Raw genomic sequence first — 11,578 nt, 5'->3', positions numbered from 1 at the left:
CACATACTGAGCGGGGGTCAGTGACCGCGTTTCCCAAGCCTCTTCATCATCTGGTGGAAGTGACAGGGCACTTACTGTTATCCAGAGGGAAAGGGACGCCTGTCTGTGGGCAGAGCACCACCTTTCCTTTGTGTCGGATGCAGTCGGTGCCACAAGTAGGAAAATACGGAGTCAGCTGAGGAAAAACGAGAGGCTCAGAAAGTTCACACCACGCATCACAGTAAAGCCTCATCACAACTCCTACTCCTGCTAAAACTTCCCTTCCTTCCGGCTTCACCCCCCACCTCTAGTGTCGTCATGCACTTTCTGCTTGGTTACACATCTATAACAAAGCCCTAATGTCAAAACCAGTAACCCAAAACCCACATGCCCACAACTCCCAAATTCTGAACCTAAACTTTGTACATGTTACTAACATACCAGTTCCCTTATCTAAAGGGCTAGGTCATATCTTACCACATAGACAAACATTCCTCTAGAGAAAAGGAGCAGCTGTGATCGTGTTGGCTTCCTTCAGCCAGTGCTTTAGGACATGCAAGTCCCTGTAAAGGAAACCTATGGTTCTCCAGAAAAGCAGAGTAGCCATCATAGGCTGGCCCCTCTGGCATGTCTGAGCACTTACATTCCAGGGAACGAAGCACGAAGTTCCTTACTCTGGGGAGTGGCTGTGTACCACTGGACCTCCTGTATCCCCACCTCAAAAACTAGAGTTGAAAGAGACCTGCTGCTCAAACTTCCTGTTTTCTAGCTGGGTCTGCTGTGGCAGAGATGACAGGCAGCCCCTCTCCAAAGTTCACACACTTACTGGAACTCAAACCTTCCCATTTCAAACCCTTTGCGGCTTCGCCTTGCAGTTAAAGGTTTGGGGAAGTAAAAAGGTACTGCTATTCCTGAGTGTCTGCGACAGAAAATGGAAATAAAAAGTGCTTTGGAAGGCAGCCATTAATACAAGCAAAAGGGACCATGACTGCCACATTGGCCTTCTGACCTTGGCAGTGCAGAGGTTGCAGCAAAGGAGACCCCATTAACGCCACTTAATTCATGTCTGTTGGCAGAAGTACACTTGAAAGGAGAGAACTCATCCTTAAAAGCAAAGAATGGTGGAAGTCTTCTATGTCCCTTCCCTCCCCAGAACAGCTCATTGAACCTTACCTGCACCACAGCACCTTCACTTTCCCCGGTCACTGGAATCACCACTGAGGCTCGCATTTGTTTGTTCTGGTATGGCTAAGAGACAGTCCAGAATTATGAGGTGCCGGGTGCAGTGGCTCATGCCTGTAATCCTAACACTTTGGGAGGCCAAGGCAGTCAGATGGCTTGAGCCCAGGAGTTCCAGACCCAGCCTGGGCAACGTGGTGAAACCCTATCTCTATGAAAAATGAAAAAATTAGCTCAGCATGATGGCACATGCCTGTAGTCCCAGCTGGAGGCTGAGGTGGGAAGATCACTTGAGCCTGGGAGGTAGAGGCTGCAATGAGCTGTGACTATGCCACTGTATTCCAGCCTGGGCGACAGAGTGAGACCCTGTGTCAACCCCCTCAAAAAAGAATTATGAGGCACATGAGTGAGTAGATCCAAGGCTTCCAGCAAAGCAGCTTTGCTTCCCAAACGGACTCTATTCACTAGACTGTGTGAAGAAGGGCTCGTTTCCTGCTTCGGAGACTTCTTTCTTTCTGTGGTTGGAGGGTCACAGTGACATCTCTCAGGATGCCCACATGGACTTGTTTTTATCTGTTGAATTCATCAAAATGGCCCAGCATGTTTGTCCCCATTTTCTGTCAACGCACTAAGGAAAGCTGGAAGGCAGGGTGAAGGGGATGAAGAGAGAAAGTACCTCTAACACCTGAGAAAACCCAATGACGGTGCTGTGTTGGATAAGAGCCATGTATCTGTTTCCAAGGGGACTGGTTGTGAAGTTCACTTCTACCGTCTCATTCTTCTTACAAGCAGTGATGTTCGGAGCCCACAGGCTTCCTATGAGTTGAGAGAGAACCATGTGGATGAACTTGCTAACTCTTATCTCAAGTTCTCCACAGGGCTTTATAGAAATGAATCCAAGTTCTCAGGAACAATGTCCAAGAGACAGGGATGCTGCTACACAGTGAACTTTTTATCATTGTTTCCAGAGTCTCAAAGTAGTTGCTGCCCAAGACAGTTTGGGGATCCCCACATCAATGCTTTGCTAAAAACAGCTTCCCTGCGCTGAGGGTGGTGGGAGGCACAGACTGGTTCTGCTACTCACTGCTGTTCTCAACCTGTCTTTGGAGTTAAGGGATAGGTCAGTATTTTCTCCCTCCCAGGTTGGGGAGAAGGAGCCACGGGTTAGAAAACGTCTAAGATTATAGGGCACGTGAATTCACGGTCAGGACTACAACCACTAGAATATTGTGTTCCAGAAGCTTCATCCATCAGACCATTCTGCCAGCTTCACTAGATGCAAAGAAAGAAGGAAATGGCTTGTAGCTTAAAGGATATACCCTGATAGGTCCACTTTGGCAGAAATAGTCAGTTGTTTCATTCATGTGACTTGCAAATAAGGACTAGCTTGATTTCCAGGAACACAATGTAAACAGCAGAAATTATCTTCCCCACTGAGAAGACCATTTCAGGCCCTAGCTCAGAACTGTCTTCAGGAGTTCAGGCCCAGGGCTGACTCGAGGCCCTCTGACCTCCTCACACCTGCAGTGTCCTCTGTACCCTTGGTGGGAAGCTCAGCATCCAAATCCGCCTTCTAGCAAGGACAGCATGCACAGCTGTCTGATGATGTACCAGGGATGCCTTGTGGGGTGAAGGGTGTCTAAAAGTTCTGGACTGATCCAAATACCACTAGCCTCATAATATTCCAACACTAATATAGTCATATATAGTATGAGTAATATACTCATCCATACTATATATGAGTAATATACTCAGAAATTTACATAAACCCTTGGAAATTAGGCACTAGGGAATGATGATCCTAAAGGGGCCTATTACAGAATTCAAGGGGTAAAATTCACTGGCCTGTGAAAAGTGATCCTCTTTGAGGACACAAGTTGAGAGCGTACTTCTGGGCCAGTCCTTTAGCGAACTGAAACTTCCACCTTGAATGTTTGCTAATCCAAACAGAAGGTTCTTAGGGTTCCCATGGCCACAGGTGGGTGGTGCTGGTGTCTGAGCAGGTGGAAGGGCTCATAGGACTCCCATCCATCAGGAAGAGCCTTTGATTGGCACCACTGAGCATTTGGGCTAAAATATTGTTAACCAAGAGGGTAGGGGTGGTTCTTTGTGACTACTGCTCTGCTATGTAAATATACTGAGGGTCTATCCCTTCCTGGACAGGCTGCTCCAGTCAGTGGGCAAAGTGCTGGCAGGAGATGAGGAGCTCTAGGTGCTTCTGCCACCACCATCAGGGTGACTTGGATATGCGACACTCCCCTAGGCCTCAGTTTTTTCATCTGTGCAAAGATGAAGAGACCTATGCTGCCTCAAGTTACACGTTTCTTCAAATAATAAAAGCAAATGCTGTATTTACTTACCGGCCGTGACACACTTCTTTTTATATTTCATTATGTGGTCTAGGCAGCCTGGAAATTTGAATGAAAGCTTTTACATTTTAGAAAAGGGTATCTCTGCCCCACCCCCCTTGCCATCAAGTACATACACACATACGCATACCACACCTGTAACAAACTGCCAAAACATTCCAGATGTAAGATAGCAAATTCAAATGTGGCTCTAACATTTTACTGTTAAACAGAAGATCATCCTCCCATGACTTGGTAACAAAAGTCTAATTTAAATACAGCCTTTATTGAAACAGTATCTTTGATACCTAAGAGAAAACTTGAAAGCCATCCACCATTTGAAAATGACATTTGGTATTATCTGTAGACACTGCCTGTCCTTTCTAGGTGTGAAGCCTAATACTTCCATACCTTCACTTCAGGGTGGGGTAGAATTAGTGACTTGTTTCCAAAAATGGGAGTTGGGAAAAACAGTATATTTACATGAAGAAAGCTGGCAGGCACCACATTAATCTAGTGTTGAGGTGACCCTCACCTGGTGTCATCAGGGTGCCATACACCCCTGATGAGATGCAATAAGAAGGGCCCAGCACCTCTGTGGTATGAATTCCCAGTCTAATCATGAGATAAACATCAGACAAACCCAAACTGGGGGACATTCTACAGGATGCCTGGCCAGGACTCAAGACTGTCAAGGTCCTGAAAAACAAAGACTAAGAAACTTACAGACCAGAGCAGACTAAGGCTACACAAAGGACTAAATGCAACTGGAACAGAAAGGACATTCATGAAAAAGCAGGTGAAATCCAAATAAAGTCTGGAGTTTAGTTAACAGACGTGTACTAATGTTGGCCTCTGAGTTTTGACAAATATATCCTGGTAATATAAGACGTTAACAATAGGAGAAGCTGGGTGAGAGGTATATGGAAACTCTTTGTACTATCTTTGCAACTTTTCTGAAAATCTAAAATTATTCCAACATAAGGCTGGGTGCAGTGGCTCATGCCTGTAATCCTAGCACTTTGGGAAGCCGAGATGGGTGGATCACCCAAGGTCAGGAGTTCAAGACTAGCCTGGACAATATGGTGAAATTCCATCTCTACTAAAATACAAAACTTAGCCAGGTGTGGTGACGCATGCCTGTAGTCCCAGGTACTTGGGAGGCTGAGGCAGGAAAATTGCTTGAACCTGGGAGGTGTAGGTTGCAGTGAGCCAAGATGGTGCCATTGCACTGCAGCCTGGGCAACAAGATCGAAACAACATTTAAAAAAAAAAAAAGTAAATAAAATAATTCCAAAATAAAAAAGCTTATTTAAAAACAAAATGAGGTTTGGTCTCATCAAGAAAGCTGTAAACCATGTGTAATAAATGGTGCAGCACCAAAAACACCCTGGACCACAGTCTCCAAGACCAGCCGTGAATTGGAAATTACCCATTTGGCTTTGACACCTTGTCTGAGACAGATGACAGGATGGGGGTATGGAATGGGTGACTCAGCTCGAATGGACCCTTCACACACACCATCCTGTCTCTCCTCATCACAGCCCCGTGTGTGACATTGTACTAGAGAACTGGACCTGTGTCACAAAGCTGGGGCAAGAGCCCAGCATTCAACTCAGGACCACCCTGCCTCTCGTGGACCGCTCGGGGACAAGCCGACTGGAGGCTGTAGATCCTCAGAGGCCCAGTCACAGGCAGCCCACTCAAGAAAGCTGAGACTGGAATGAACAAACATTTTGCATCAGGGATACAAAGAGTGGCTCAAGTGCATTGCTCTAAAAGAACCAGAGTGCCAATGTCAGCTTCACTTTTACTGTGTGTATAACCCAGGGAAAGTGATGTAACCTCTCAGTTTCTTCATGTAAAAAATGCAGCTCTCCCAACCTTGGGGTTGTTGGGATGCTTAAGTGAGATGATGCATGTCAAGGATTCAGCACAGTGCTCAGAACACAGGAACAGGCTTTGTCCTACATTTCACCTGACTTTATCCTCTCTGCTCTGTGGGTAAAGCATGGTTACTACTGTGTCCATGCTATAGGTAAGGGAACTGAGATTTGTTAAGGTCAAAAGCCTTATCCAAGGTTCCCTGGGCTCTCTCTGCACCTATCCCAAAGTAGGCATCCCAACAAGACAAAGAATAATAAACGAGTGAGGAAGTTTACCTGGTGAGGTGAAATTCACAGACATGGTAGGGCCATCTTCATTCATATTTGCATTAGGAATATTATGGGCTCCAATGAAATAGACTGTGTTCAGCTCCACAGGAAAGCCTATGTAGGAAAACGTCCACTGAAAGGCAAAGCAAGGAACTCTCAATTCCCAAAACACTGTGCAATACAGAAACAGTATACTTTTGTGTGTTGCCCTTTTACTTTGTATTTCATTACTTATGCTGTGAGAACTTAGGTCTCCGGCCAATGTCTACTTAGAAAATGGGCACCACACAATTTATAGAATCAGAGAAGTAAAGTTTTAAAGCCAGCATATAATTGAAGTCTGGTTCTCTTCCCTTCGCTGGTAGAGAAAAACTGAGGCCCAGAGATGCTGACTTACCAACAGCACAGAATAGAGAAGTAGCTAAAAATGGGACTGGAACTTGCATCTTCCTCCAAGCTCTGAGTCATAACTATTTTCCAGCCTGTGTGAGCAGCACATCATCCATGCTCCCCAAACAAAGGGCCTAGCTTTCAGCAGCAATTAGCCAAATGCATAAAAGTGCCTCTGGCTGGGCGCAGTGGCTCATACCTGTAATCCCAGCACTTTGGGAGGCTGAGGCAAGCAGATTGCTTGAGCCCAGGAATTCAAGACCAGCAGCATGGTGAAACCCTATCTCTACAAAAACTATAAAACTTAGCCAGGCCTGGTGGCTCATGCCTGTATTCCCAGCTACTTGGAGGCTGAGGTGGGAGGATCGATTGAGCCTAGGAGGTTGAGGTTGCAGTTAGCCATGATCGCACCACTGCACTCCAGCCTGGGTGATAGAACAAGACTATCTCTAGAAACAAAACAAAACGAAATGAAACCCAAAAAGGTGCTTACTTTGCCGCCAGAGGGTCTGGTCTGAGTCTGGAAGGCCTCTGTGTAATTGCACCTCACACAGCTGTGGGACTGGAAGTTGCTTTTTCCTGTCACACATATCTTGGTGGCCTTCAACAAGCGGATGCTGGCTGCCGAGATGGGCAAGAGGGCATTGGTTTATTTAGCACTTGCTATGTGGCTGACTTGATGCTAGATGCTTTACTAGCATGCTTTACTTTATGTCTCAGCTCATATTAACAACAGCACTGAAAGGTAGGCACCACTGTCTGCAGTTTACAGATGGGGATCGTGAGGCTTAGTAGAGTTTCAGGGAGCTCTTCTTAAACTAATAAAGCTCACCAGTAGCTGATTCAGATTCCAAAGCCCAAGCTCCCTCCACCTCACAGGTCAGCCTGAATTTCACAGGATGCCTGCAAAGATGTCTGGGTCTCTTTTAAGAGGAACAGGCTGGCCTCCGGGAAGCCCACAAAGACCCTCCAAGAGTGTCATCACCAAACCACGCCTATTCCGACTGCACCTTTATCCATGCTGATTCTTCTTTCTGGAAGGTCCTTTCCTCCCATTCCCTACCTCTTCAAGTCTCACTCCTTTAAAGTCCAACTCACTCATGCACTGCAGACTATAACCACAGCTGACAAAGAGCTCACTGTGCCAGGTAAGGCCCCATACCCTCATGGCCCCATCTTACCTAAAACAGCTTCTCAGGGCCCCTTTCCCAGTCCTCCCACTATATCCCACTCAGATGGAGCACAGCTCCCTTCTGGGACTCCCTTGACACTGTGCCTGTGTCTGCCTCCCCTACCCCTCTGAATCTTCCTAGGTGGAGACTGTAGGTGACTCTCTGTGCCTGCCACTCATGGATTCTTGACTGAATAGACTTTCAGCCTCCCAAGTAGCTGGGATTACAGGTGTGTACTACACTTGGCTAATTTTTGTATTTTTAGTAGAGTTTCAACATGTCGGCCAGGCTAATCTCGAACTCCTGACCTCAAGTGATCAGTCTACCTGTGCCTCCAAAACTGTTGAAATTATAGGTAAGAGCCACTGCGCCAGGCCTTTTTTTTTTTTAAAGACATAGTTTCACTCTGTTGCCCAGGCTGCTGGAGTGGAATGGCGTGATCTCAGCTCACTGCAACCTCTGCCTCCTGGGTTCAAGCAATTCTTGTGCCTCTGTCTCCTGAGTAGCTGGGATTAAAGGTGCTCACCACCATGCCTGGCTAATTTTTGTATTTTTAGTTGAGACAGGGTTTCACCATGTTGGCCAGGCTGGTCTCGAATGTCTGGCCTCAAGCAACTCACCCACCTTGGCCTCCCAAAGTGCTGGGAATACAGGCATGAGCCATTGCACTCCACCACTATCTTGACTTCTAACCAATGGATTGGTTTTGCCTGTTTTGCACTTTCTATAAGTGGGATCATATGGCATGTATGCCTACAGGCATGCACACAGATATAAATGTACAAACTCTTTTGAATCTGCCTTCTTATGTTTGTGAGATTCATCCATATTGTTGTGTGTAGTTATAGATCATTCTTGTTGCTGTAAGGGAATTTATATGGTGATTCCTTTCTACTGCTGGGCATTTGAGTGCTTTCTAATGTTGTCTGTGATGAGTAGTGCCACTAAGATCATCCTAGTATGTGGCTTTTGGTGCATGCATGTATGTATTTCTGTCGGTTACGCCTAGGAATGGAATTAACGGTTCATATAGTCTGAACATTTCTGGTTTAGTAGACACTTTCAGCCTTATCTTTGATGGATGCAAACTTACCATCTGCCCGGAGTACCCAGCTTATATTCATCAAAATTGAATAGTCCCCTGTTGCAACATTTGTTTTAACAGTTTCCACTCGGAGGTCCTTCAAGTCTCCAGGGGTTAGGTCATGTTGTAGCATCCACTCTGGAGATGGCCCTGGGAAAAGGCAAGACTTCTAGGACACTCTCCTTCCCGGCCCAGTCTGATGCTATCTCCTCTCAGTGACCCACCCCAAACCTTCCTCCATTCACAATTCCTCACTTCTTTCTTATTTTAAATTTTTGTAGAGATGGGGTCTCACTGTTGCCTAAGCTGGTCTCAAACTCCTGGTCTCAAATGATCCTCTTGCCTCAGCGACCCAAAGTGTTGGGATTATAGGTGTGAGCTACCTCATCCAACAATTCCTCACGTCTTCCTGCTAAGGCCAAATGTTTCTTAGTACTGGCTGATTTATATCAGAGACATATTGATTTAAGAGAAGTACTCTCAACCACCTGGCCTCCACCTACAGAGCACTTAGGACCAATCTAGGTGCTTGTGTATATACATAGGTATATATATTCAGTGCACTTGACATGTTTATTAGAGTCAGCCCTGTCTTCCTCATGCCTCGGCCCTGGGCTCCAGCCAGCAGCTGTCCCACACAACTTTCCCACCTCCTAACTTTGCTGGTGCCGTCTCTCCTCCAGCTCACTTTCCCTACGCACATTTTTTGGGCAGAAGCCTACCTATTCTTCAAATACCACCATCTTGAACACCCGCTCTTCTTTGAAACATTTGCTTCTTGATCCCAACTCTAAATGACCTTCCCACGGCCTCTATCTCCCTCTGCAGAGTGGCAGGCATCACCTTCCCCCTTGTAAGGTAAGCCCCACCCTGACTGGCCGGGAGGCCAGCCTGTCTGAAACACTCTTTTTTCCCCCAGACCCCAGAGTTCTGCCTTGAGCAGACAGAGACTTCATCTGCATCAGCCAACAAAGCAATGGTTCACCCTGTGCCTGGTCTTTGATAACCTACTGCCTGTATTTAGGCCTCCTAAAAGTCCAACTGTGCTTTCAATGTAAAGCTCCAAATACCCATTCTGTAATGCACCTACCAGTTTCAGGGCCACATTGAATGGTCTGTGGGAGAGAAAAAAAATGAGCGTCATGTTGAAGCCATCAAACCACAAGCTTTCCTTTGCCAAATTCGGCAGAACACCATTTTTCCCTTAAATGCATATACAAGTGACAAACTTTCAAAGAAAAGATGAACTGGTTCTGCTTCACAGCTTAGGGGGAAATTAAGCTGCCCACTGTAGGCTATGATGGACCATGGATTAGCCATCAGTATGCCTGATCCTCAAGCCTGTGCATAACCTCACTAAAAGACCAGAGGTGGGTCTCCACCCATTTCTGGGTGTCAGCCTTCCCTGCTGCAAGCAGGGGATGACTGAGACTGATGTGAGGCACCTTTACACTCTAATGTTTAACACTAGGTTTTTAGGATGACCTGGAGTATTGACTGAGTTTCCCCAGGTTAAGGAGTAGCTATGCTAAAGAGATAAACAAAAGAAAGCTTTGAATGCAGTTGCAAGGTACTTCCCTCAGGCTCTGTAAAATATTCCCCTTCTAACACAGAAGGACTCACTGAGCAATTTAGGAAACCATAAGTAACTGTGATTGCACCATATTATCTTTTTAAAAGAGCTGTCAACAACTAAATATTATTATTCCTGTTCAAGAAAGGCTGGTACTAAATCTTTTGAAATTAACTGCTTGTGTTTTTTCATAAGAAAAGATAATATGTGCTTTGGTTCTGGAATAAAAGACTGAACCTAAAATATTGAGCCTTTAGGCAGCAGCAAGTTCAAATGACAAGACTCAATGTGATATGTCCAGCAGCTCTGTAATCTGACCCTGCTGAGCATCCACATTTCCAAACACTAAGACCTCCTTTGGATGGTTTGAGTGATTTGAGTTTGGGCAAAATTGTCAATCATTTATTTGTCTTTTAAAAAAATGAACTCTAAGGGATAGCATCAGACTTTTTTCTTTTTCTTTTTTTTTGAGACAGAGTCTCGCTCTGTGGCCCAGGCTGGAGTGCAGTGGTGTGATCTCAGCTCACTGTAACCTCTGCCTCCTGGGTTCAAGTGATTCTTCTGCCTCAGTCTCCTGAGTAGCTGGGATTACAGGTGCCCACCACCCTGCCTGGCTACTTTTTGTATTTTCAGTAGAGATGGGTTTTCACCGTGTTAGCCAGGTTGGTCTCAAACCCTGAGCTCAGGTGATCCACCTGCCTCGGCCTCCCAAAGTGTTGGGACTACAGGCGTGAGCCACTGTGTCCAACCAGACTTTTTTCTTTCTTTCTTTCTTTTTTGTCATACCAGGAGCTGAGTTCTTATCAAAGGGCTGGTGAGACAAGCCAAGCAACAACCCCAAATGCTACCAAGCTCAAATTGTTGGCCTTGTAGCAACTACGGCAAAAGGAATGAATTCTTCACTCCAGTGCAAAAAGCCAAGGGAGCCGCTGAACTGACACAGAGGGGAAGGATAGGAGCTGAAGACAGGAGGAAACAGTGAATGGAGTTTGACCACTAACAGGTAACTACCGAGCTTGATGCTATATGCTATGCTGAGGGCAGGGGTATCATTTCAAAGGTTATTTAGGGGATGAGCTATTTTCTCTTCAGTGAAGCAGAAGATTCCCTGTCATTCAGGGCACTGGGGAAGAAAGGAAACTGCCTTCACGAATGAAGAGGGCAATCAACATGGCCAAAAAGGGAGAGGATGCTAGCGGAGAAAGTTATTGTGCCCCAACAGGTGAGCAGACCCCAAGTAACAATAACTAGTAACGACTATGTGCCAGGCCCCTTGCCGTCGTCGTTCCTTAAGAGACCCTGGTGGGCTTGGTACTGCCCTTCGTTTTACCGTTCAGGACTTGGAGCTTGGTGAGCATAAATCACAGAACCAACAGGACAGGGTGGCATCTGACACTGGGTCTGCCTGATTCCCACGCCCCTGACTCAAGCAGCCTGACGCCGGCCGATGTTGGGGGCTGCCCGGAGGGTACAGGCGTGCCCCTCTAGCCGACGATCCGTGCACTCTTTCGGGACAGCCTCGGCAGGCGGGTCAGACGACGTCAGGATCTGGGCCCCAGGGCCGGGAGACGCGGGAAGGGGTGCTGGCGGGGGCTTACCGGCTCTCGGGATACGGCGCTCCTACACAGGGCGGCCAGGCTCAGTAGCAAGAGCGACATCGCGGAGCCACCGCGCGGGACCCCGGCCGGCCGCACGCT

General features: G+C 46.7%; 1 protein-coding gene across 4 annotated transcripts in view; it reads right to left on the bottom strand.

Annotated features, from left to right (window-relative positions):
• The window catches only part of IL17RB (interleukin 17 receptor B), an 18,306-nt gene extending 6,728 nt beyond the window's left edge, over positions 1-11,578 (bottom strand). Inside the window, exons 1-9 of one of the 4 annotated variants that reach the window (XM_002758435.6) lie at positions 11,480-11,578; positions 9,399-9,423; positions 8,318-8,458; positions 6,546-6,673; positions 5,669-5,795; positions 3,519-3,566; positions 1,835-1,974; positions 1,153-1,227; positions 76-175 (exon numbers count right to left, since the gene is read on the bottom strand). In XM_002758435.6, coding sequence (XP_002758481.3) covers positions 76-175; positions 1,153-1,227; positions 1,835-1,974; positions 3,519-3,566; positions 5,669-5,795; positions 6,546-6,673; positions 8,318-8,458; positions 9,399-9,423; positions 11,480-11,539 — 844 coding nt within the window. In that variant the 5' untranslated portion in view covers positions 11,540-11,578. The remainder of the gene's footprint in view (positions 1-75; positions 176-1,152; positions 1,228-1,834; positions 1,975-3,518; positions 3,567-5,668; positions 5,796-6,545; positions 6,674-8,317; positions 8,459-9,398; positions 9,424-11,479) is intronic. The other 3 variants (XM_008981820.5, XM_035275862.3, XM_078351188.1) reach the window with 3 other exon arrangements.

The sequence above is a fragment of the Callithrix jacchus genome, chromosome 15, assembly GCF_049354715.1.
Source record: "Callithrix jacchus isolate 240 chromosome 15, calJac240_pri, whole genome shotgun sequence".
NCBI classification, from domain to species: domain Eukaryota; kingdom Metazoa; phylum Chordata; class Mammalia; order Primates; family Cebidae; genus Callithrix; species Callithrix jacchus.
Note: the sequence above shows the minus strand (reverse complement) of the source record. Positions and strands in the feature narration are given on the sequence as shown.